This window comes from Bombina bombina, chromosome 1 (genome assembly GCF_027579735.1).
Source record: "Bombina bombina isolate aBomBom1 chromosome 1, aBomBom1.pri, whole genome shotgun sequence".
Classification (NCBI taxonomy): Eukaryota; Metazoa; Chordata; class Amphibia; order Anura; family Bombinatoridae; genus Bombina; species Bombina bombina.
The window spans coordinates 194475554-194501448 of NC_069499.1; the positions used below are offsets into that span (position 1 = coordinate 194475554).

At 40.6% G+C, this 25895-nt stretch overlaps 1 protein-coding gene across 1 annotated transcript in view; it reads right to left on the reverse strand.

Moving 5' to 3' along the window:
* LTK (leukocyte receptor tyrosine kinase) overlaps window positions 1-25895 on the reverse strand; it is a 400559-nt gene that overhangs the window by 112514 nt on the left and 262150 nt on the right. The window contains exons 6-8 of the mRNA XM_053697813.1: window positions 18707-18844; window positions 17191-17346; window positions 6520-6617 (exon numbers count right to left, since the gene is read on the reverse strand). Of these exons, the coding sequence (XP_053553788.1) occupies window positions 6520-6617; window positions 17191-17346; window positions 18707-18844 (392 nt within the window). The remainder of the gene's footprint in view (window positions 1-6519; window positions 6618-17190; window positions 17347-18706; window positions 18845-25895) is intronic.

Sequence of the window (25895 nt, forward strand, 5' to 3'; positions counted from 1 at the left end):
CTCTCCCCCTCTCTTTGAGCTCTCTCCCCCTCTCTTTTGCGCTCTCTCTCCCCCCTCTCTTTTGTGCTCTCTCTCTCCCCCTCTCTTTTGCGCTCTCTCTCTCCCCCTCTCTTTTGTGCTCTCTACCCCTCTCTTTTGCGCTCTCTCTCTCCCCCCTTTCTTTTGCACTCTCTCTCTCCCCCTTTCTTTTGCGCTCTCTCTCTCCCCCTCTCTTTTGCGCTCTCTCTCTCCCCCCTCTCTTTTGCGCTCTCTCCCCCTCTCTTTTGTTCTCTCTCTCTCTCCGCCCTCTCTCTCTCTCTCCCCCCTCTCTCTCTCCCTCCCCTCTCCCCCATCTCTCTCTCTCCCCTCTCTCTCTCCCCCCCTCTCTCTTTCTCTCCCCCCCCCTCTCTCTCTCTCCCCCTCTCTCTCTCTCTCTCTCTCTCTCTCCCCCCCCTCTCTCTCTCTTTCTCTCCCCCCTCTCTCTCTCTATCCCCCTCTCTCTCTCTCCCCTCTCTCTCTCTCTCTCTCCCCCCCTCTCTTTTGCACTCTCTCTCTCCCCCCTCTCTTTTGCGCTCTCTCTCTCCCTCTCTTTTGCACTCTCTCTCTCTTTTGCTCTCTCTCTCCCTCTCTTTTGCGCTCTCTCCCCCTCTCTTTTGCCCTCTCTCTCTCTCTACCCCCCCTCTCTCTCTCTCTTTCCCTCTCTCTCTCTCTCTCTCTCTCTCCCAGCCTCTCTCTCCCCCTCCCTCTCTCTCTCTCTCTCTCTCTCCCTCCCTCTCTCTCTCTCTCGCTCTCCCCTCCCTCCCTCCCTCTCTCTCTCTCTCTCTCCCCCTTCTCTCTCTCTCTCCCCCCTTCTCTCTCTCTCTCCCCCCTTCTCTCTCTCTCTCTCTCTCTCCCCCCTCCCTCTCCCCTCTCTTTTTATCTCTCCCCCCTCTCTATCCCTCTCTCCTTTATCTTGCGAGCGACTGCGCCCGGCCACGCCCCGTCACACCCGACCACGCCCATTCATACCCTGTCACGTCCCTTCACATCCGGCCACGCCCCCGATCATGCCTGGCCACGCCCACCTCTGCGCAGATCAGGTAGGGATCTCAAAGGCCAGGTGTGTTTGTCCTCGTGCTGTCTCTACTGCGCATAACAGCTTCGGACAAACACATTTGGCATTTTATATAATAGGATATATGTACATATGTATTTATGTGTTTTACTGTATATTTACTGTACATTTTTCACACTCCAATGTTCTTCACTTACAGGAAAATGTCCTTTTTATTCTTAAATACATATTTCTTTATTTATATATATATATATATATATATATATATATATATATATATATATATATATATATATATGTCTGTACCTCCCTCTACCTGCATATAGTAACATAGTAACATAGTAACATAGTAGATAAGGTTGAAAAAAGACTGAAGTCCATCGAGTTCAACCTATACAAATCTAAAATACTTACAAAAAGCTCCAGTTAAGCTTAAATAACCCCATTAAAATGTGACCCATTTAATACTAGCAATCATATCCATGAATTTTGTTTATATACAGAAATTTATCCAGACTATTTTTAAATGTATCTATGGTATTGGCATTCACTACCTCCTTTGGTAATGAGTTCCACAATTTTATTGCTCTTACAGTGAAAAAACATTTCCGTTGCAGGAGATTAAATCTCCTTTCCTCCAACCTTAAATTATGACCTCTTGTCAGAACCAATTTTCTTGGAATAAAAAGAGCTTCTGCCATCTCTGTATATGGGCCTTGAATATATTTATATAAAGTAATCATGTCACCTCTCAAGCGCCTTTTTTCTAAAGAGAACAGACCCAGTTTGGCTAGCCTCTCCTCATAGGTTAATTTCTCCAATCCCCTTATTAGCTTTGTGGCCCTTCTCTGAACTTTTTCTAGTTCTGCAATATCTTTTTTAGCAATCGGTCCCCAGAACTGCACTCCAAACTCAAGGTGAGGTCTTACCAGGGCTTTATATAATGACAGAATTATGCTTTCCTCCCTTGAATCAATGCCTCTTTTAATACATGCTAGTATCTTATTAGCCTTTGAAGCCGCTGCCCTGCATTGTGCACTCATCTTTAGCTTGTTATCTATTACTACTCCCAAATCCCTTTCCTCCTGTGTTTGGCTAAGTCTTGTCCCATTTAAAAAATACATAGCCTGCTTATTTTTACTTCCAAAATGTAGAACCTTACATTTTTCCGTATTAAATCTCATTTTCCATTCACTTGCCCATAGTTCTAATTTTAGCAAATCCCTTTGCAAAGAGAGTTCATCCTGCTCTGACCTAATGACCTTACTTAACTTAGTATCATCTGCAAAAATAGAGATGTCGCTATTTAATCCTTGCTCCAAGTCATTTATAAAAATATTAAAAAGAACAGGGCCCAGTACTGATCCCTGGGGGACGCCACTGATTACCTTTGTCCAATCTGAGTATGATCCATTTACTGCTACTCGTTGCTCCCTATCTTTTATCCAGTTATTTATCCATGAGCTAACATTTTCAGCTATTCCCAGTCCCTTAATTTTGTGCATTAATCTCTCATGTGGCACTGTATCAAATGCCTTTGCAAAATCTAAGTATATCACATCAACTGATTCCCCTTTATCTATATTTTTACTTACTTCCTCGTAGAATCTAATTAGATTAGTTTGACATGATCTATTTCTCCTAAAGCCATGCTGATTAGAACTCATAATCTTGTTTACACGAATATGCTCATCAATATAATCCCTTATAATCCCTTCAAATATCTTCCCCACTATTGATGTCAGACTAACTGGTCTATAGCTTCCTGGATCATCCCTGCTTCCCTTTTTGAAGAGTGGCACCACATCAGCTTTACGCCAATCCTGGGGTACCATGCCTGAGGATAATGAGTCTTGAAAAATTAAGAGTAAAGGTTTGTCTATAACAGTGCTAAGTTCACTTAACACCCTTGGGTGTATTCCATCTGGGCCTGGAGTTTTATTTACCTTAATATTTTTTAGTTTTTTCCTGATATCCTCTAAACAAAACCCAGTTAGTGGTATGGACTGGCATGTTCTATTCTGTTCCAAAGTATCATTCAATGGTTCCTCTCTTGTGTATACTGAAGAAAAAAACTGGTTTAGTACCTCAGCCTTCTCCCTGTCATTATTTATCATGCTACCCTCCACACATTTTAATGTACCTATATTATCCTTCTTAGATTTTTTGCTATTTATGTACTTAAAGAACCTTTTAGGGTTAGACTTAGAATCCTTGGCAATTAATTTTTCATATTCAATTTTGGCTAATTTGATTGCTTTTTTGCATGCTTTGTTACATTCCTTATAAATATTGTATGCTGAGTCTGTACTATTTTCTTTTAATAATTTAAATGCCCTACGTTTTTTCCTAATTTCTTTTAACACATTTATATTTAGCCATAACGGCTTATTTTTTTTATTTTTATTTTTATAACCATATGGTATGTATTGATATGTATATTTATTTAACAAATTTTTAAATATTATCCATTTATCCTCTGTATTTTTATTAGAAAATACATTGTCCCAATTTATATTATTTAATGATTTCCTTAAATCGTTGAATTTTGCTTTCTTGAAATTAAAAGTCTTAGTTAAGCCTTTAAAACACTGCATATGAAAAGAGATTTCAAATGTGACCATGTTATGATCACTGTTACCCAAATGTTCTTTGACTTCTATGTTTGATATTATATCTGTATTGTTTGATAGCACTAAATCCAATATAGCTTTACTCCTAGTTGGCTCCTCTATTAATTGTGACAAGAAGTTATCCCTGAGAACATTTAAAAATCTATCCCCCTTAGCTGAATTACTAGCTTCATTGGCCCAGTTTATATCAGGGTAGTTAAAATCTCCCATAATTACAGCACTGTTATTAGCAGCCTTACCTATTTGCATTAGTAGTTGAGTTTCCTCTGGGTCACTAATGTTGGAAGGCTTGTAGCATGTTCCTAGTAATATTTTTTTAGGATTTTTCCCCCCACTCTTTATTTCAACCCACAGGGTCTCTACATTGTCACTTGTATCATAAATATCTTCCCTTATTGTAGGTTTAAGGTCAGGTTTAATATACATGCAGATTCCTCCACCCCTTTTATTATTCCTGTCCCTCCTAAATAATGTATACCCCTCTAAGTTAACTGCCCAGTCATGTGAATCATCCCACCAAGTTTCAGTTATACTGATAACATCATAGTCCTCTTCTGCAACTAAGAGCGTCAGCTCCCCCATTTTACCTGTCATGCTTCTTGCATTTGTTGTCATACATTTAATTTTCATGTGCTTTCTGCTGCTACTTGGTGTACTTTCCTCTATACTTTCTAATGTGACATTTCTTAAGTCATCCCTTCCTTGAGATATTAATGGAGAGACATATTCAGACACTGATCTCTCTGTTCTATTTTGTTCAAATTGACCCTCCCCCCCTTTGCCTAGTTTAAAAGGTTCTCTAAACGTGCTACCATCCTTTCCCCCAACACACCTGCACCCATGTCATTCAGGTGCAATCCATCCTTACTGTACAATTTGTACCCTAGTGAAAAATCAGCCCAGTGTTCTAAAAAGTCAAACCCCTCATTTTTACACCATGTTTTTAGCCATGAATTAACAGACCTTAGCTCCTTCTGCCTTACTGAGTTAACACACGGCACTGGTAATATCTCAGAAAATATTACTTTGGATGTCCTTGCTTTAAGCTTGCTACCTAACTCCCTGAAGTCATTTTTTAGGACTCTCCATCTCCCACTGATTTCTTCATTAGTACCAATATGCACCATGACTGCAGGATCAGACCCGCATCCCTCTAACAATCTATCAATACGCTCCACAATATGCCTAACACGAGCCCCTGGAAGACAGCAAACTGTTCTATGTAAAGGGTCTGGATGACAAATTACCCTATCAACCTTCCTTATAATAGAGTCTCCTACCACCAACATCTGCCTCTGGCCCTGACTTGTATGCCCCTCTTCCATGACTGAAGGACTGCCCACCATAGTATGCTCCTCTTCCACAGCTAAAGGACTGTTCACTATACTAGGCAACACGGCCCTCTCTGACACTGCCACCCCTGAACTGATATCCCCAACATCTTCACTTAATCTTGCAAATCTATTGGGGTGTACCAGCTCAGAACTGGCCTGTCTCTTCCGCTTACTTCGCCCTCTAACTGTGACCCAGCTACATCCTGGAGTCTCCTCATCTGAATCCTCCCCATTCCCACTGCTGGAACCATTAACAACCAGCTCAGTCCTATCCATTTCCCTTTCAAGTGTCTGAATTTCATGTAGTGTTGCAATTCGTTCCTCCAGATCCCCAATACGAGTTTCTAAAGAGACAATATGCTCGCACTTGCCACAAACATATAATCCCAGAAGCGGCTGCTCCAGTGATGCAAACATGTGGCAAACTGTACACTGAATGAGATTCTCACACATTCTTAATAAAAGGTTTAACTTAAAAGTATTAAATAAATATATTTCCCCTTGGTTACCCCAAAACCTTGTTTGCCTAACTACCTTGGTTAGCTAACTATTATACTTAAACAGACAATGTTACTTTAACAGAGAATCAATACAGCAAGCCTAAAAGAGCAAGCTCACAGAGTAAATGTGCTAAATTTATAGGCTTCCAAGGCCCAAACAGGTGAAAATAATCCCACCCCTAGTTACCCACACAGACAGAAAAACAAAACAAAAAAATGGAATGCTAGAAATAAAGTTATTTAGTTATTTCCTTTTTTTAAAATAAAAATGCAACCCTTGCAAAGCAAATAATTTAGAAAATAGCTTGGTTAGCTATTATACTTAAACAGACAATGTTACTTTAACAGAGAATCAATACAGCAAGCCTAAAAGAGCAAGCTCACAGAGTAAATGTGCTAAATTTATAGGCTACCAAGGCCCAAACAGGTGAAAATAATCCCACCCCTAATTACCCACACAGACAGAAAAACAAAACAAAAAAATGGAATGCTAGAAATAATATACAGTATATATAGGTATAGATATGTATTTTACATGAACAGTATCAGATATGTATAAAAATATATATTTCATAATAAAAAAGTAAAAAATGTTCAATGTTAAGAACAAAGGAATGTAAAATATGCATTTTGTGCATTGTGTTCCGTGATTTAGATTTTAACGCAGTCAGGTTAGCGCACATGAAAACTATTCGTAAGTTGAGTTATTAAACATATTGTAATATATTCTAAATAATCCATAAAATATTTCTATATATTTTGCAGTATGTTTAAAAATATTGGAATGCTAAAGTGTGCTGACTGTTCTTGTGATAATAATTATGTTCAAAATTTTACTGCAGATTACAATTTTGCTTCTTCAATTAGTTCAACAAATATCTCCATCAGACTTTATGTGATTTTTGCAGAGATAATTGGCATTTGAGAGGCAATAGAATCTCTCATTATGTTTGTTAGTCACTTAAAAGGTACTTTAGTAAATTGTACGCAATGCAATGAATATCATTTTTGCACCTTACCTCGCAATCATTTGTCAATAGTTCTGGTAGACTGACACTGTAAACGCTGGCTTCCCCATCTGTATGTTGGCTGCGCACATACAAGTATAGAAAATGTCCTAGGATAACAAGAAAGAGCCTTATTTAAATAGCCATATAATGACTATAACATCTTTAATATATAGGGGTTGATTTATTAAGCAGCGGATGCGGCATCGATGCCCCATCGTTTCAGGTCTGCCTGAAACGGAAGTTGAGAAGCAGCGGTCGTAAGACAGTCTCTACAGTGAATCATGTCCGCTCTACCATTGATAAATCTACCCCATTGAGTACAGTACATTAAAAATTGTAGTTTAGGTTTTAAATTTTGCTAATTATTTGTGGAACACACTTAAAAATGTAATACACTTAAATGAAAATCCTATAACTATGAACGCAAAAGTTTAGTTAGAAAATGACCATCGCAGACACTTTAGTTTAAATACAATTATAACACCTACTGAGAATAACGCTTGTTCTCAATGTTATTTTTTATGAATTTTGCTCTCTGCACTAATATAATATATTTAGCAAATTTCTTCGCCTAGCAGATGTGTAACTGGGAGAAAAATCTACACGTGTATGTGTCTTTTAATTTCCTCAAAATGGATTCTTGAAAATAATTTAACTTCTGCCCTTTCTAACCATTATATGTGGCACTAGTCTATTTGTGATATATATATATATATAAGCAAAAGTTCAAAGGGTATATGCACTCTCACCACCGTCCTGCAGCTGCCAGGGTGCTCTTAAGGAGTATGTAACAAAGAAACAGAGTGAAGCACTCACTGGACTTTATATATCTGTGATGTTTCAGCACCTCAAACGTCCCTTCTTCTGACAACCCAAATGTGCAAATAAACAAACTTATAAAGGTCTGTAGGCCCCTACCTCACTCTGGTCACCAATCTCTGGAGACCGTGTGCAAACATCAGGGGGCTATACCATATAGGTAGCCCAACTGTGAATTAACTACAGTATTGCTATATAACAAAAAACGCCATATAAAACAAGATGGCCTATGTGTTTATCAAATAAACGGCTAGATTACGAGTTGTGTGTTAGGCTTAAAAAGCAGCGTTGGCCGGTCCTAACGCTGCTTTTTAACGCCCGCTGGTATTACGAGTCTAGCAGGTACAGGTGTACCGCTTACTTTTTTGGCAATACCGCAAATCCACTTACGTAAATTGCGTATCCTCTTTTTTCAATGGGACTTGCATAGCACCGGTATTAGGAGTCTGCCAAAAAGTGAGCGGTACACCCTTTCCTGTCAAGATTAGTACCGCATTTTAAAGTCAGTAGCTAAGAGTTTTACACTACAACGCCGTAGCATAAAACTCTTAACTAAAGTGCTAAAAAGTACACTAACACCCATAAACTACCTATTAACCCCTAAACCGAGGCCCTCCCACATCGCAAACACTTTAAAAAAAATGTAACCCCTAATCTGCCAAACCGGACATCGCCGCCACTATAATAAATATATTAACCCCTAAACCTCTGCACTCCCGCCTCGCAAACATTAGTTAAATATTATTAACCCCTAATCTGCCGGCTCTAATATCACCGCCACCTACCTACATTTATTAACCCCTAATCTGCCGCCCCCAACGTCGCCACCACTATATTAAAGTTATTAACCCCTAAACCTAAGTCTAACCCTAAACCTAACACTCCCTAACTTAAATATAATTAAAAGAAATCAAAATAAATATTCCTATCATTAACTAAATTATTACTATTTAAAACGAAATACTTACCTATAAAATAAACCCTAAGCTAGCTACAATATAACTAATAGTTACATTGTATCTAGCTTAGGGTTTATTTTTATTTTACAGGCAAGTTTGTATTTATTTTAACTAGGTAGAATATTTAGTAAATAGTTATTAACTATTTACTAGCTACCTAGCTAAAATAAATACAAAAGTACCTGTAAAATAAAACCTAACCTAAGTTACAATTACACCTAACACTACACTATAATTAAATTAATTCCCTAAATTAAATACAATTAAATACAATTAAATAAAAGTAGCTAAAGTACAACCCCCCCACTAAATTACAGAAAATAATAAACAAATTACAAGATTTTTAAACTAATTATACCTAATCTAATCCCCCTAAGAAAATAAAAAAGCCCCCCCAAAATAAAAAAAAGCCCTACCCTACACAAAATTACAAATAGCCTTTAAAAGGAACTTTTGCGGGGCATTGCCCCAAAGTAATCAGCTCTTTTACCTGTAAAAAAAATTACAAATCCCCCACCCAACATTAAAACCCCCCACCCACACAACCAACCCTACTCTAAAACCCACCCAATACCTCCTTAAAAAAAACTAACACTAACCCCTTGAAGATCACCTTACCGGGAGAAGTCTTCATCCAACCGGGCCAAAGTCCTGAACAAAGCCGGGAGAAGTCTTCATCCAAGCCGGGCAAAGTGGTCCTCCAGACGGGCAGAAGTCTTCATCCAGATGGCATCTTCTATCTTCATCCATCCAGCACGAAGCGGGTCCATCTTCAAGACATCCGACGTGGAGCATCCTCTTCCTTCCGACGGCTAACACTGAATGAAGGTTCCTTTAAATGACGTCATCTAAGATGCCATCCCTTCATTTCCGATTGGTTGAAGATGCCGTCTGTATGAAGACTTCTGCCCGTCTGGAGGACCATTTCACCCGGCTTGGATGAAGACTTCACCTGACTTTGTTGAGGACTTCAGCCCGATTGGATGAAGACTTCTCCCGGTAAGGTGATCTTCAAGGGGTTAGTGTTAGTTTTTTTTAAGGGGGTATTGGGTGGGTTTTAGAGTAGGTTTGGTTGTGTGGGTGGTGGGTTTTAATGTTGGGGGGGATTTGTAATTTTTTTTACAGGTAAAAGAGCTGATTACTTTGGGGCAATGCCCCGCAAAAGGCCCTTTTAAGGGCTATTTGTAATTTAGTGTAGGGTAGGGCTTTTTTATTTTAGGGGGGCTTTTTATTTTGTAAAGGGGATTAGATTAGGTGTAATTAGTTTAAAAATCTTGCAATTTGTTTCTTATTTTCTGTAATTTAGTGTTTGTTTTTGTACTTTAGCTAATTTTATTTAATTGTATTTAATTGTGTTTAATTTAGGGAATTAATTATAGTGTAGTGTTAGGTGTTAGTGTAACTTAGGTTAGGTTTTATTTTACAGGTACTTTTGTATTTATTTTAGCTAGGAAGTTATTAAAATTGTTAATAACTATTTAATAACTATTCGACCTAGTAAAAATAAATACAAACTTGCCTGTAAAATAAAAATAAAACCTAAGATAGCTACAATGTAACTATTAGTTATATTGTAGCTATCTTAGGGTTTATTTTACAGGTAAGTATTTAGTTTTAAATAGGAATAATTTAGTTAATGATAGGAATTTTATTTAGATTTATTTAAATTATATTTAAGTTAGGGGGGTTAGGGTTAGACTTAGGTTTAGGGGTTAATAAATTTAGAATAGTGGCGGCGACATTGGGGGCGGCAGATTAGGGGTTAATAAATATAATGTAGGTGGCGGCGATGTTGGGGGCAGCAGATTAGTGGTTCATAAGTATAATGTAGGTGGCGGCAGTGTCCGGAGCGTCAGATTAGGGGTTAATAGTTATAATGTAGGTGTCGGCGATGTCGGGGGCGGCAGATTAGGGTTAATAAGTGTAAGATTTGGGGAGTTTAGACTCAGGGTTCATGTTAGGGTGTTAGGTGTAAACATAAATGTTATTTCCCCATAGGAATCAATGGTGCTGCGTTAAGGAGTTTTACGCTGCTTTTTTGCAGGTGTTAGACTTTTTTTTCAGCGGGCTCTCCCTGTTGATTCCTATGGGGAAATCGTGCACGAGCATGTTACACCAGCTCACTGCTAACGTAAGCAGTGCTGGTATTGGAGTGCGGTAATGAGCAAAATTTTGCTCAACGCTCACTAATTGTCTGGTTTGTGAAAACCCATAATACCAGCGCTGTCTGTAAGTGAGCGGTGAGCATAAACTGCTTGTTAGCACCGCACAGCCTCTAACGCAAAACTCGTAATCTAGGTGAAAGTGTTTGTCCAAAAACCAATGTGCATCTGTATATAAAAGGTGATACGTGATCCCACTATACTCGCGCTCCACCAGCCAGTAGGTACCCGTGGGCTATATGTAAATGGAACAATCCACGCTACAGGTATTGCCATTGGATAATTCTCAAGCACACCTCCATCATGGGTAGTCATAACGACAAAAAGTAAATGATCCGGGAGACACTCACAGTTTCTGTCTATCCCTATAGCAACCATACACAAGCATGTGTATCTTGCAGTGGCTAGTATGGCCAACATCACCTGTTCGAGAGAGACTCATGACCCTGCTGTTGCTCACTCGGATAGGCGCTATATACAAAAACACCCGGATTTTCATTAAGCCACACATATTCCAATAGAGGGAAAAAAAAGAGAAAGCCATAAAGTCAAAGTCAGCATTATAGAGGTCAGAGGACTGCCCCTGCCTCTCCTAGATGGATAGGGAGAGACCCACAAATAGCATAGTTATTGCGAAAAATATAAAAAGTTATTATTATTATAAAAAATTTAAAAAATTTAAAAAATATAACCCTCCCATTCTACTGCACAATATATATGAGGTCATACTGATCGACTATCAGATCCATAAACCCATGCATCACTCTATCCAATGTGTAAGCCATATATAAAAAAGTGTAACAAATGTATATAAAAAGATGTGTAGGAATCAGGGGTGGAGATACACAAATAGACAGAATAATATCACGCTCCAACTTGGGGGCCGAGGACAATCCTCAACAACATCCAGTAGACAACCTGCTGGTGATAATAAATAAGTACCATGGATCCCTCCTGGTATGCTATCTTACACCTTAACCCATAAGCAGGGACTCGTCACCTATCCAGTACGAGAACAGAGATGTGGGACCACGATCACCATATGTATAAAATAGTGTAAGTGCTGTGAAGACAAAACATTGAACAAATATATAAGAGACCAAAAAGGCTCATGTTAAGAACAAATATCCTACCTGCAATACTACATCAACACTGGGTTCCAAAATCTTTGGATCCTACAGTGTTATGACAAAAAGATGGATAATTCATTAACCAACAGGATGTGTAAAAATATTGGCAAGCTAACCAATTAGGCCACTATATGTAATATAATGTCATTGTGTACTCTCATAGTAGAATATGATTGAAGACTCTCACTAAGCATCCTGTATTGCCACTCCAAGAGATTAGTGTCCATCAGAGGAACACCTGCCAACCAGTTTGGACATTAAGACCCCTGGGTGCCAGGGTTCCCAGTTCGTGTATCCATCTGGCTTCTTTCTGCAACAGAATCTTGGCTCTATTGCCCCCTCTTCTTGGTGCCGGCACATGATCGATTATACGGAATCTCAAGTCCGTAACCGTGTGTCCTCTCTCTAAGAAGTGTCAGGCTACTGTCAGTCCTTATGCTTGACCGGTGGTTAGCCATCTGGATACGGGCATCATCGATGGTTTTCCAAGTGTAGAATAGCCCACATAGGCAATTAAGAAGATAGATAATGTAAGTTGTCAAGCATGTGAGGAAGAAATTGATCTTATACTTCTTCTTTTTCTCAGGATGCTGAAACGTATTCCCAGTGTGCATGCTGTTGCATGTCACACAACTCATGCACTTAAAGCAGCCGCTTTTTTTCTTCAGCCACATCTGTTTATCAGTCAGTGGTGTTAAGTCTGTCTTCATCAGGAAATCCTTCAAGCTTTTGCCTCTCCTGTATGCCAGACGGGGTGCCCCCATTTTGTAAACGGCAATGAGGGGTCGGACTGGATCAACTTCCATTCCTCCTTTATGGCTTTCGTGATTTGGTGCTGGTCCGGAGAAGTTGTGAGTTGGGGGGTGGTATCCTGTGTAACCTTATCACCTTCAGTCTCTGCCTGGATTGCCTGTTCACACATGGTCTGTAGATGTTTCCTTTTATACCCACGTTGTGTGAATCTTTCCAAAATTTCAATTAAATGGACTTCACACCGTGCAGGGTCTGTGTTGTTGCGTACCACTCTTTGGAACTGTGCCTTTGGTATGTTCCGAATCAGGGCTGGTTGATGACAACTACTTGCATGAAGAGTAGAGTTCAAGTCTGTACTCTTCCTGAAGAGAGTGGTGCCAAGTGTCCCATTGGTTTTAAATACTCTCACATCCAAATAGTCAAAAGAATTCATATCCGCCTCATGTTGGAATCTTATGGTACTCTCAAGTCAGTTAATGTGTCAATCCAGCTCTCAAGTGACTTTACATCGCCTTGCCAGATCAGAAACAAATTGTCTATGTATCTATGATAAAACTTGATAGATGATATCTCATACACCTTCATGTGTAAGATCTCGTACTCAGCCATGTATAGATTCACCAGCGATGGGGCCACATTGGACCCCATCGCTGTTCCTGCTGTTTGAAGATAAAACTTATTCTCAAAACGGAAAAAATTCCTTTGTAGACAGATCATCAAAAGTTCTATCAAGACATTTTCAGGTGGGCCGATGCATGGCGTGCGTCTCAAGCAGTTGGTAACTGCCGCAATGCCTTCTGTGTGAGGAATCACTGTGTAAAGGCTTGAGACATCCATAGTAACCAGTATGTTAGACACACTGATGTCAACCAGACAAACAATGTGTTGGATAAACGTAGATGAATCCTTTACATAAGACCTCATATGTTTGACCATGGGCTGCAGAAAGTGATCTATGAATTCAGCCAATGGTTGTAAAAGTGATCCTCTCGCTGAGAAAATCGGTCTTCCGGAAGGGCACTTCATATCTTTATGAATTTTTGGCAATGTGTACAATATCGGTGTTATTTGGAAATCCCTTTGTAGGAAACGTGCTTCTTGTTGAGAGATGACCTCAGCTTCCTTTCATTCAGATATTCTGTTAAAAATTTCACGCTTCAATGCAGAGGTGGGGTCGTTCTGCAAGACAATATAGGTTGTATTGTCAGACAGCTGGCAGAAAATCTCTGTTTTGTAATCCCCCACATCCATCACCACTACACCTCCACCTTTATCCGCAGGGCGTATCACAATTGTAGCATCTTCACTGAGTGACCTCAGTGCTCGCCTCTCCTCCATTGATAAATTATCATTCCGTCTTCTGACGGTTATAGGTTCTTGGGTTAGCCGTGTCAGATAATTCGTATAGGAGTTGATGGAAGGATTGCTAGAGGTGGGATCAAATGTCCCTGCTGTTCTGAATCTTGACGTATCATCCGATTCACTTCTGAAAAATTATTTTAAGCGTAATGATCTTCCAAATTTCTGGATGTCAATAAATGAGTTAAAAGCACTCATCTTTGTGGTTGGTACGAATGACAGTCCTTTATTGAGTAGTGGTGTTTCTGCTTCATTTAGTGGTCTCATGCTGATGTTAAAAACATTGTTTTCTATCTTCTCAGAACTGGGGGGCGGCGGGACATGCCCCCCCCCCCCGCCTTGTGTGCGGCCGGGTCCTTGTCCTTAAAAAACGATTGGATGTTGAATATGGAGCAAGTGGTGGTTGTGCAAAGCTCTCTTTTTGGGTGTTGTCACATTGGGATGGATTGCTGGTCCCTCTAGATCTGGCTGTAATACTTCTAAATGGGGGTACTTCAGGGTTCGTAGACCCCTCTGGGCCAGAACTATCACCTGAGCTGGTGTCCACTGTGTTGATGGCTTTCTTTGTATACCTTCTCTCCCTTCTCTTAGCCCATGTGTTGTATAGGGATTGGTTAGATTCCTGCACCTGTTGGTCCTTGATTGAGCCAAATCTAATCAAATCCGCATCTTCGTCAGTGAACATAAAGATGTCATCATCGTTATCTTCCAGGGTACCACCCCCAGTGGCCATATCCACCTCTGTTGGGTCAATGATGGGCTCCATCTTATGTTGAAGCAAAAAGTAGGTACATAAACTGAAGGGCGGATGCTGAAAAGGCTGAGTCAGCCCCTGTGTGGGTGCACTGTGCCAGAAAATATGCAAGCAAAAGTTCAAAGGGTATATGCACTCTCACCACCGTCCTGCAGCTGACAGGGTGCTCTTAAGGAGTATGTAACAAAGAAACAGAGTGAAGCACTCACTGGACTTTGGATATCTGTGTAAAAGAATTTTATTTGTGACGTTTCGGGACCTCAAATGTCCCTTCTTCTGACAACCCAAATGTGCAAATAAACAAACTTATAAAGGCCTGTAGGCTCCTCCCTCACTCTGGTCACCAATCTCTGTAGACCATGTGCAAACATCAGGGGGCTATACCATATAGGTAGCTCAACTGTAAATTAACTACAGTATTGCTATATAACAAAAAACGCCATATAAAACAAGATGGCCTATGTGTTTATCACATAAAGTTTTTGTCCAAAAAACAATGTGCATCTGTATATAAAAGGTGATACGTGATCCCACTATTCTCGTGCTCCCCCAGCCAGTAGGTACCCATGGGCTATATGTAAATGGAACATTCCACGCTACAGGTATTGCTATTGGATAATTCTCAACCGCACCTCCATCATGGGTAGTCATAACGACCAAAGTAAACGATCCGGGAGACACTCACAGTTTCTGTCTATCCCTATAGCAACCATACACAACACTCCTACGGGCATGTGTATCTTACAATGGCTAGTATGGCCAACATCAACTGCTTGAGAGAGACTCATGACCCTGCTGTTGCTCACTCGGATAGGCGCTATATACAAAAACGCCCGATATTCAAATCAACTACCCTGTCGTGACCCGAGGAAAAAAACACTATCTTGCAAGACACTCTAAAGCACCTCCCATACAACCTTATAGGCACACCAGAGGCACACCCCTTCTCCTATAGGCTAGGAGCATTGGTCTAGTAACCCTTCGGCATAAAATAGTAAACAACTCAAATAGGCAACTCAAATAGACAGCCCTCCCGATCACATCATTACAGCACAGATCTTCATAGGCAAACCATGCCCAGCCCTTCACTGCACACTGTCAAACTAGCCCCCCATATCACCTAATGGAAGGCGCAGGGTCAGGAGTATGAGCCTCAAGTCTAACTCACTGTGTGAGCACTAAATCCTACAAAGGGATTTCCCAATAACACCGATATTGTACACATTGCCAAAAATTCAAAAAGATATGAAGTGCCCTCCCGGAAGACTGATTGTCTCAGCCAGAGGATCACTTTTACAACCATTGGCTGAATTCATAGATCACTTTCTGCAGCCCATGGTCAAACACATGAGCTATTATGTACAGGATTAATCTATGTTTATCCAACACATTGTTCGTCTGGTTGACATCAGTGAGCCTGACATACTGGTTACTATGGACGTCTCAAGCCTTTACACAGTGATTCCTCACACAGCAGGCATAGCTCAATTTTAGTATGTTTTTGTGCTAAGATTTACTACTAAATTCTTAAAGAAGAAAGTGATAGCCAAAAATCTTTATTAAAGGGACACTAAACAATAAAAACCAGATTACAAGTGGAGCATAAAATATAGCTTTTGTAATTGCGATATTTGTGCTCCACTTGGTAATATCAGCACACACATATGTGTGCTGGTATTACAAATTAGGTGCAATGGGAATACAGCCTCCCATTCGCATTGCATAGAAGCATTGCGCTCACGAAAGAGCACTTCCAAAGGCTCTGATGGGAGCCTCGTTCTAATGCCCATCAGACATAGCATTAGAACCTAGAGCAGTGAAGGGGGTAATTCATGCAGCAATGAACAGTAGATCTTAAATATATGAATATATACATATATATTTATGTGTTTATAAGTGTATGTACACATATTAACACATATATATGTAAATAAGTATATATATATATATTTTTATATATATATATATATATATATATATATATATATATATATATATATATATATATTTACAGAGAACTAACAGTTCCCCTAAGACTGCAAAGTAAAGGCACATTTCAGTGCCATGTTTTCTAATACCCCACACCCGCCAACTTTAACCCTTAAAAATTGCTTTGTTCAGTTATATTTAAAAAACGTAAAGATGCTCATTGTTTTTTATTTTAAAAACAAACACACCACTGTATCTTGGGGGCAATTGGGGGACATTTCGAAAAATTAACCAGAGATCTGATCTCTGGTTAATTTTCAGAGCACTAATTGCTACCGCTAGCTTGCTGTAGCAATAACCAGCCACTTGTAATTGCTGGTTATTTATCGCGCGCCCATATAAATTAAGCACTCCACTTGTAATCTAGCCCTAAATACATTTCATGCCCCTCCCTCTAATAATGTGTGCAGCCATATTGTAACCTAGGTTACACTGCAGTTATCTGAAGGAGAGTTACTGCACATGTGCAAACATGGCTGCACTGAAATGTAGTAAAAGATAGAGTTCAACATGGCGGCACCCATGACTAGAGGGAGATGGGGAATATGTATTATAACCTCAATGCTATGCTTATAAAATGTAGTGTTTAATGCCCAATTAAATCTCATGATCAGAACTAAGAGTACTACATTGACTTTGATCCTTCAAATGCAAGCACTTTAAAACAGATTTTTGTGTTTACCTCATGCTAAATAATTATATGTAAATATAAATTGAAATATAAAATATGATTCACAGTTGTGTACCATTTTTACCTCCTTTACCCTGCAACATTTCATGCAGTGGTACTTCAGCACGTTGTAACTGTGCAGAATCTGTGTGCGTCCACATGGCAGAAGTGGTGCTATTTATTCTCCAGCCACACATCCCTTCTTCAAAGGAACAATAAGCACCTAAAGGCATGATGTCACCTAAAATCAAAAAATAAACTATAGGTTGAAACAAATACATACTTAAAGGGACACTCAAGTCAAAATAAACTATTATGAATAAGAAAGAGCATGCAGTTTTAAGACACTTTCCAATTTACTTCCATGATCAAATCTTGTTATATACACACTTTCTGGGAAACAAGATCCTACTGAGCATGGGCAAACGCTCACAGGATATATGTATACTAGTCTGTGATTGACTGAAGTCTGTCACCTGATACAGGAGGCCAGAAAATGAGAGAAAAAATAAATTTGTCATAAAATAATCTACTGTTTATTTAATATTCAATGTAAATATTATTGTCTTGTATTTTTGTATTTTTATTATGTATTTGTGCATTATACAATTCTACTGCATTGAGTGGTCCTTTAAGAAAAATGGGGAAAAAAATAGCTTTCTATTTGAAAATTCATAATACTTCAAACAGTTGCCATGAGTAAATAAGAATGATGAAAGTCTTTCCAATTTGAATATTTTATTATGAATGTTACTCAATAATGATTAACTTTTAGTTGATCACCTCAATATTAATTTTTATAAAAGACTTTTCTAATTCTTTAATGACATCAGCCTTGCAGAAGTGGTCTTATTCTCACCAAACAATGAACTATGAATAGTATAGATTTCAGTGCATTATGATTGGTTGACCATGGGAATTTTGGAATGCGAAAAGCCCTTTTATTTATTCTTCATTAAACTTCAAAGATGATATCCAACTTGCTTGCTTCTAAAGCTGAACAATGAGACGTGGAAACTTGGTAAGGTATTCATGATTCTAGGGATGCAGATATTGACTACCACTGACGACTTTGCAACGAAAATGTACTTTCATTTCTATACTTTAACAAAGATGCTTCCCTTGTATATTTTACAAACTGCAAAAGCCTGTATGGTCCCCTCTTTAAAATTTAGCAACCATTTATGACAATTTAGTAAAGTGATCACAGCATTCATCTGGCTATTTTCAATATTATTTAATAAAATGTTAACAAAAATCTAATTACTTTTTTTTTTGCAGCTTACCGTCACGCCATGAAAAATAAATATAATGATAGTATATTTTAAATTTCCTGGTCCTGCTTAAAAAAACAACATATCATTTGTGTTTTTCACTTAGAAAAGTGTTAAATCTGAAGCAGAAAAAAGCTCAAAATTGTCTTAGCACTATAAAAAACAGCAAAGGTGCCAATATAATGGCATTTTTTCAATAATTTAATATAATGTTTTTCCTGTGTTTTTTTTATACATCTTTTTCTTTAATGAGCTTTAGTGGTCTGGGAAAAATGAATAAAAACTGTAATATGTTAGGACTTCTGAAAACATAATTTAAACGCTTACCACATATAGAAGCTTCATCATGCCCTTCAGGACAGTCCCTTTGGAAATCACATACTTTTTTACGGCTTATACAGTCCTTGTTTCCACAACGGAAAGATGAATCCATTTGACAATCAGATACATCCTTGTCTTGTTCACCTTATAATAGAAATGGCAGATGATTTGCAGTTCAATAAACAATTGCTATTTTCCATCAATTAGTAATGCAAATAACTGTTCAATTACACTATCATGCATTTGCAAGGACATATTGGTCAACCTGTTTGTGTATGCAAGGCATATATCAACAACTGAGCATGTAATGCAAAAACTGTATACAAAAGTTTTTTTTTTAAAGCTTTTAAAATTGGCATTTTTAGTCATTTCATATTGCATACACCCTTAAAAAGCATCATAAAATTCATGGTATTAGTGTAATTTGCGATGGTCAATTAGAGGCACTACTACAAGGTAAAAGTTGAAACTCACTGTAGCATTGTCCTATACACATTGTGAGTATCTCACAATAATGCAATATGCACTCCAGGTCTTCAGTACCTCCGGGCTGCTTGCCAAGGTATATTAAAGCAATAGCAGCCAAACTGAATAATAAATGTGGATTAAATGTTTTTTTTTATTTTGATTAATTCAACATTTTGAGGGGATTTAAATGGACATTCAAGTAAAAATTAAACTTTCATGATTCTGATAGAGCATGCAACATCATTCCAGTTTAATTTTATCATCAAATTTGTTTTGTTCTCTTGGTATTCTAAACCTAGGTAGGCTCAAATGCTAATTTCTAAGCCTTTGATGGCAGCCTATTTTATCAGTGCATTTTGACAGTTTCCACAGCTGGACAGAGTGAGTTCATGTGTGCCATGACAGATAGCATTGTGCTCACTCCCATGGAGTTACCTAAGAGACAGCACTGATTGGCTAAAATGCATGTCTGTCAAAATAAATGAGATAAGGAGGCAATCTGCAGAGTCTTAGATACAAGGTAATCATAGAGGTAAAAAGTATATTAATATAACCGCGTTGGTTATGCAAAACTGGGGAGTGGGTTATCTATCTAGACTGTCCCTTTACTTTTGTGCGATAATAGTCTAATACAAGAACAAAAAAATTACATCAGAACGACTGTTCTCATCTCTCTACATTCGCTCCTGGATATTGCTATAGCCCAAGAACAGAGCGCTCTTGTATATGCTTGGGAGGAAACACACTAAAGTTTTGCTGGTTTGACTATACGGCAATCTGATTGGTGAAAGTGGAACACGTGACACGGAAGCGGCTGATTCAAACTGCAGTGAGGACACCAACAGCTGAATGCTGCAGATCCTGCATCACACAAAAAGGGGATAAATATGGTAAGAAACCTGAATGACCCCCAAAGGACATCAATCACTATAAGGTAAACGTACCATTAATAGATGTTATCAAACCGGAGGAACTAGAGGCACCACATATCCCAAACTTAGAAAACTGTCTAATACGGCTCTGAGAGGAATGTATATAGCCGAAATATAAGACATATCTTCCATATCAAAATACCAGCTTGGGGATATTTAAAAACAAGCGACACTCAAACTGAGAAATATATCCATTGAGATTGAAAGAGATAAGATAAGACCGTAATGTACTTACGGGTTTACACCTAGAGGGTACTTCTGGTTTTAATGTGATAAATTGTCAGGGTTTTTTCCTTGTTGTTTGCCATGTGCTGCTGGCAGCCATTTTACTCACCTCTCTTCCTGACTATGGTGCATTGTGGGGGATGCTGCTCATTTCCTACACTTCCTTTTATGGCCAGACTGTGAGACAGGATGCAGTCTCAGAATTGTGATGTCATCATTTATTATTTAAAGGGCCTCTGTTCAGTATGCATTGCCTTTGCGTTGTCTCAGACCTGTTTGTGAGAGTTCCTGGGTATTACCTGGCTGCCTGACGTCCTTCCTGGTTCCTGATCCCTGGCTTGTTCCTGACTCTGCTGTTTTCCTTGTTCCTGATCCCTGGCTTGTTCCTGACTCTGCTGTTTTCCTTGTTCCTGATTCCGGCTCGTCTGACTATTCGCTTTGGCTCCTGACTCGGCTCGTCTGACTACCAGCTCTGGTTTTGACTCCTGGCTTGTTATTTGACTTGTGGACTTTTTATTATTTTTTGCTATGAATAAAGGTGTGATTATTTTTGCACTTCTCGTCTCTGTCTGATTCCTAGCACCCTGACATTATGCAAAGGCCATGAATCCTGATGGTGCTAATAATCCACCTTTACCTGCCATCATTTCCAGGATGGATGAACAGGATCACCGCACTAGCCCTGCAAACCCTGCTGACTCGCACTGCACATTTGGACCAAAGTGTCCCGAAAGTTATGGCTGCTCCTGTTTCCGCTGCTGCACCTATGCCTACCAGGAGCATGTCTGGTTCTGCACCTCTACCTCAGTGATATGGAGGTGATCCTATTCAGTGCAGAGGGTTTTTGAACCAGGTGGGCATTTACTTTGAGATGCTACCTCAGGCGTTTCCCTCTGACAGAGCTAAGGTAGGATTTCTCACCTCGTTACTCTCTGACACAGCTCTTGCCTGGGCTAATCCCTTGTGGGAGACTAATAAACCTGTGATTTCAAATTACCTTGAATTTGTGGCCTCCTTTCAAAGGGTATTTGATGTTCCGGCTCGCTCCTCCTCTGCTGCTAAACAACTCATGTCCATTCAGCATACTGTTGCTCAGTATGCTATTGAGTTCTGTACGCTTGCCACAGAGGTAGGTTGGAACAATGAAGCCCTTGTTGCCGCCTTCTTTCATGGGCTCTCTGATGCAATTAAAGACGAAGTTGCTGCAAGAGATTTACCAGAGGATCTCGAGGCATTGGTGTCTTTTTTTATCCTAATTGACATCAGACTCAGAGAGAGGCCTTCTTTCAAGGAGAGCTTGCGGAAGCCTCCTGTTCCGTTGTCTCCTACGTGTTCATTCCCACCCATGCCTCCCTCTCCTCCCATGCCTCCTGGTCCCAAGTCACCAGGTACTGCTGAGCCAATGCAGTTGGGATTCACGCGTCTCTCCGTGGTGGAGAGGGCCTTTAGGAGGAGGGAGGGGCTCTGCCTCTATTGTGGGTTACAGGGCCACCTTTTGAAGTCTTGTCCTACACGGCCGGGAAACACTCACACCTAAGGTCCTGTCGGGGGCAGACCTTGGGTGGTTTATACTCGTCCCCAGAACCACTTAAGGAGAAACCTTTGGTCATGGTTGTCCTTTCCTGGGTGGACTCCTCCATAGTCACTCAGGCTCTTGTTGACTCTGGTGCTGCGGGCTATTTCATTGACAGTTCTTTTGTATCAAAGCACTCCATTCCTCTTTTGCCTCGGTCCGTTCCGCTTGCTATTGAGGCCATTGATGGCAGGCCCCTTCAGCCCACACTCTTTACTCACGAAACTGCTCCGTTGTCCATGGCTGTTGGGGCTCTTCATTTTGAAACCCTCCAGTTCCAGGTGATAAACTCTCCGGATTTTCTGGTTGTTCTGGGTTATTCCTGGCTCCAAAAGCACATTCCCAGTCTCGACTGGTGCAGGTCCAAAATTTTGTCATGGTCCCTGCAATGTATTTCCACTTGTCTTCGGAAACCAGTTAAAGTCTTGTGCACTTCTTCGGTATCTCAATTGCCAAAGGAGTACAGAGAGTTCCTAGACGTGTTTGACAAGGTGCGTGCCGGTATGTTGCCTCCTCACCAGTCTTACGATTGTGCCATAGACCTGCAACCCGGAGCCATTCCTCCTCAGGGCCGGGTGTACTCTCTGTCTGTTGCAGAGAATTGTGCTATGGAGGAGTATTTTGCCAATGCTCTGTCACTGGGAATCTTCCGCAAATCCTGCTCTCCTGCAGGGGCTGGCTTCTTCTTTGTGAAGAAAAAGGGTGGCGAGTTAAGACCATGTATCGATTATAGGGGTCTTAATCGTCTTACCATTAAGAATGCTTATCCTATTCCGCTCATTACGGAACTCTTTGACCGCCTCAAGGGAGCTACGGTCTTTACTAAACTTGATTTGAGAGGAGCGTACAATCTCGTTAGGATTAAGGAGGGTCACGAACGGAAAACAGCATTTAACACCAGGAGCGGGCATTATGAGTATCTTGTAATGCCCTTTGGCCTATGTAATGCTCCTGCTGTTTTTCAAGAATTTATTAATGATGTCCTACGAGATATGTTGCAACAGTGTGTTGTGGTGTACTTAGACGACATCCTCATACACTCACCCACACTTGAGGCTCATCGTTCTAATGTTACACAGGTTCTTCAGAGACTACGTGAGAATGGCCTGTTTTGTAAACTCAAGAAATGTGAGTTCCATCAGACTCAAGTAACCTTCCTAGGTTATGTTATCTCTGTTGCAGGGTTCTCCATGGATCCTGACAAGTTATCTGCAGTTCTGCAGTGGCCTCGCCCAGTTGGTCTTTGGTCTATTCAATGTTTTTTGGGGTTCGCCAATTACTATAAAAAGTTTATTAAAAACTTTTCTTCCTTGGTCAAACCTATCACAGACATGACCTGTAAAGAGAATGATCCACTCCATTGGTCACCTACTGCCATTAAGGCCTTTGATAGTGTTAAGACTACCTTTGCTGCTGCTCCAGTTCTGGCTCATCCTAACCCTGTCCTGCTTTTCGTTCTTGAGGTCGATGCGTCTGAGACTGGAGTAGGTGCCCTCTTGTCTCAACGTCCTACGCCTGATGGTTCCTTGCATCCGTGTGGTTTCTTCTCTAAGAAATTGTCTCCAGCGGAGTGCAATTATGAAATTGGAGACAGGGAATTACTGGCTATAATTTTGTCACTCAAGGAATGGAGGCATCTTCTCGAGGGTACTAGCGTGCCAGTGCTCATTCTTACTGACCACAAGAATTTAACTTATCTATCTGAAGCAAAACGTTTGTCGCCCCGATAGGCCAGATGGGCGCTATTTTTTCTCGGTTTAATTATGTGGTCTCCTACCTTCCTGGTAGTAAGAATGTTAGGGCTGATGCCCTCTCGACAATTTTTGCCTCTGTCCAAGGAGGAGTCTGTACCTACTCCTGTTATACCTCCTGACCATATTTTGGCTACCATACATACTAATTTGACTTCTTCCTTGGGGGAGGAGATCCTGGCTGCACAAACCAATGCACCTCCTGAGAAACCTAGTGGTAAGTGTTTTGTTCCTGAGAATCTTTGAACTAAACTTTTGCACACTTACCACTATCCTAAAGCCCCAGGTCACCCAGGCAAGAACCAAATGATTTGGTCTGTCACTCGACATTTCTGGTGGCCAGGTCTTCGTTCTGATATTGCTGCGTATGTTGCCTCCTGCTCAGTTTGTGCACAGAATAAGACTCCTCGACGTTTTCCTGTGGGTCTTCTTCAACCTATTGCTAATGGTGAGCGTTCTTGGACACATCTTTCCATGGACTTCATTGTCGAGCTCCCTGTTTCCAATGGCAATACTGTTATCCTTATGGTGGTTGACCGTTTTCTAAAATGTCACATTGCATTCCCTTGATGAAGCTGCCTACCGCTCAGGAGCTTACTTCGTTTTTTGCCCGGGAGGTCTTCCGTTTACATGGGTTACCCAAGGAGATAGTGTCACACCGGGGTAGCCAGTTTGTCTCCAGATTTTGGCGTTCCTTTTGTGCTCAAATGGGGATCCAGCTTTCCTTCTCCTCGGCATATCACCCTCAATCCAATGGGGCTACGGTCTAATCAAGCTCTGGAACAGTTCCTCCGTTGCTATGTCTCAGATCACCACAATAATTGGTTTGAACTGTTACCTTGGGCAGAGTTTGCTCATGATAGTGCTATTAATGCTTCCTCCAAGTTATCCCCATTCATCGCGAATTATGGGTTTCAGTCATCCTTGTTGCCTGATTCATTCATGTCTCAGGGTATTCCGGCTTTGGAGGAGCATCTCCGGCAACTCCGTTCCATGTGGGTGCAGATTCAGGATTGCCTTCTTCGTTCTATGCAGCGCCAAAAGTTCCAGGCTAATCGTAGGCATCTGCCCGCACCTTCCTACCAGGTTGGTGAGAGAGTTTGGCTGTCCTCCCGCAACTTGAACCTTTGTGTGCCTTCCAATAAATTGGCTCCCCATTATGTTGGTCCTTTTCGAATACTCCGACGGGTTAATCCTATGGTCTACGCTCTTGACCTTCCTCCTGCTATGTGCATCTCCAATGTTTTTCATGTCTCCCTCTTGAAGCCATTGGTTTGTAATCGGTTTACCACTGTGTTGCCTCGTCCCCGTCCTATCTTTGTTGACAACCATGAGGAGTATGAGGTCCGCAGCATTATTGACTCTCGTATGTCCAGGGGCCGTGTACAGTATTTGGTTCCATGGAGGGGCTACGGTCCAGAGGAGCGTTCTTGGGTTCCCTCCTCTGATGTTCATGCTCCCGCCCTCCTCTGTGCCTTTCATGCCCATTTCCCCAATAAGCATTTTGTCCTACTGCGGGGGAGGGGTCATTGAGGGGAAGGAACTGTCAGGGTTTTTTCCCTGTTTGCCATGTGCTGCTGGCAGCCATTTTACTCACCTGTCTTCCTGACTATGGTGCATTGTGGGGGATGCTGCTCATTTCCTACCATTCCTTTTATGGCCAGACTGGTGTGCATCATCCATGTGAGACAGGATGCAGTCTCAGAATTGTGATGTCATCACTTGCTTTGCCTTTGCGTTGTCTCAGACCTGTTTGTGAAAGTTCCTGTGTATTACCTGGCTGCCTGACTTCCTTCCTGGTTCCTGATCCCTGGCTTGTTCCTGACTCCGGCTCGTCTGACTATTCGCTTTGGCTCCTGACTCCTGACTTTGCTGTTTTCCTTGTTACTGATTCCGGCTCGTCTGACTATTCGCTTTGGCTCCTGACTTGGCTCATCTGACTACCAGCTCTGGTTTTGACTCCTGGCTTGTTAATTGACTTGTGGACTTTTTATTACTTTTTGCTATGAATAAAGGTGCGATTATTGTTGCACTTCTTGTCTCAGTCTGATTCCTGGCACCCTGACATAAATACATCTTAAGACTGCAATATACATGCCGCTTGCAGCTTATTGCCTAGAGCTCCTTCCACCTGAAGATTGTTGTTTTACTTTTTTTCTGGACAGAGTCTATATATATATATATATATCAAACCTATTTCCAGTTCAGCCCACCAAGATATAGCAGCCTGGGTGCAGATATAGAAA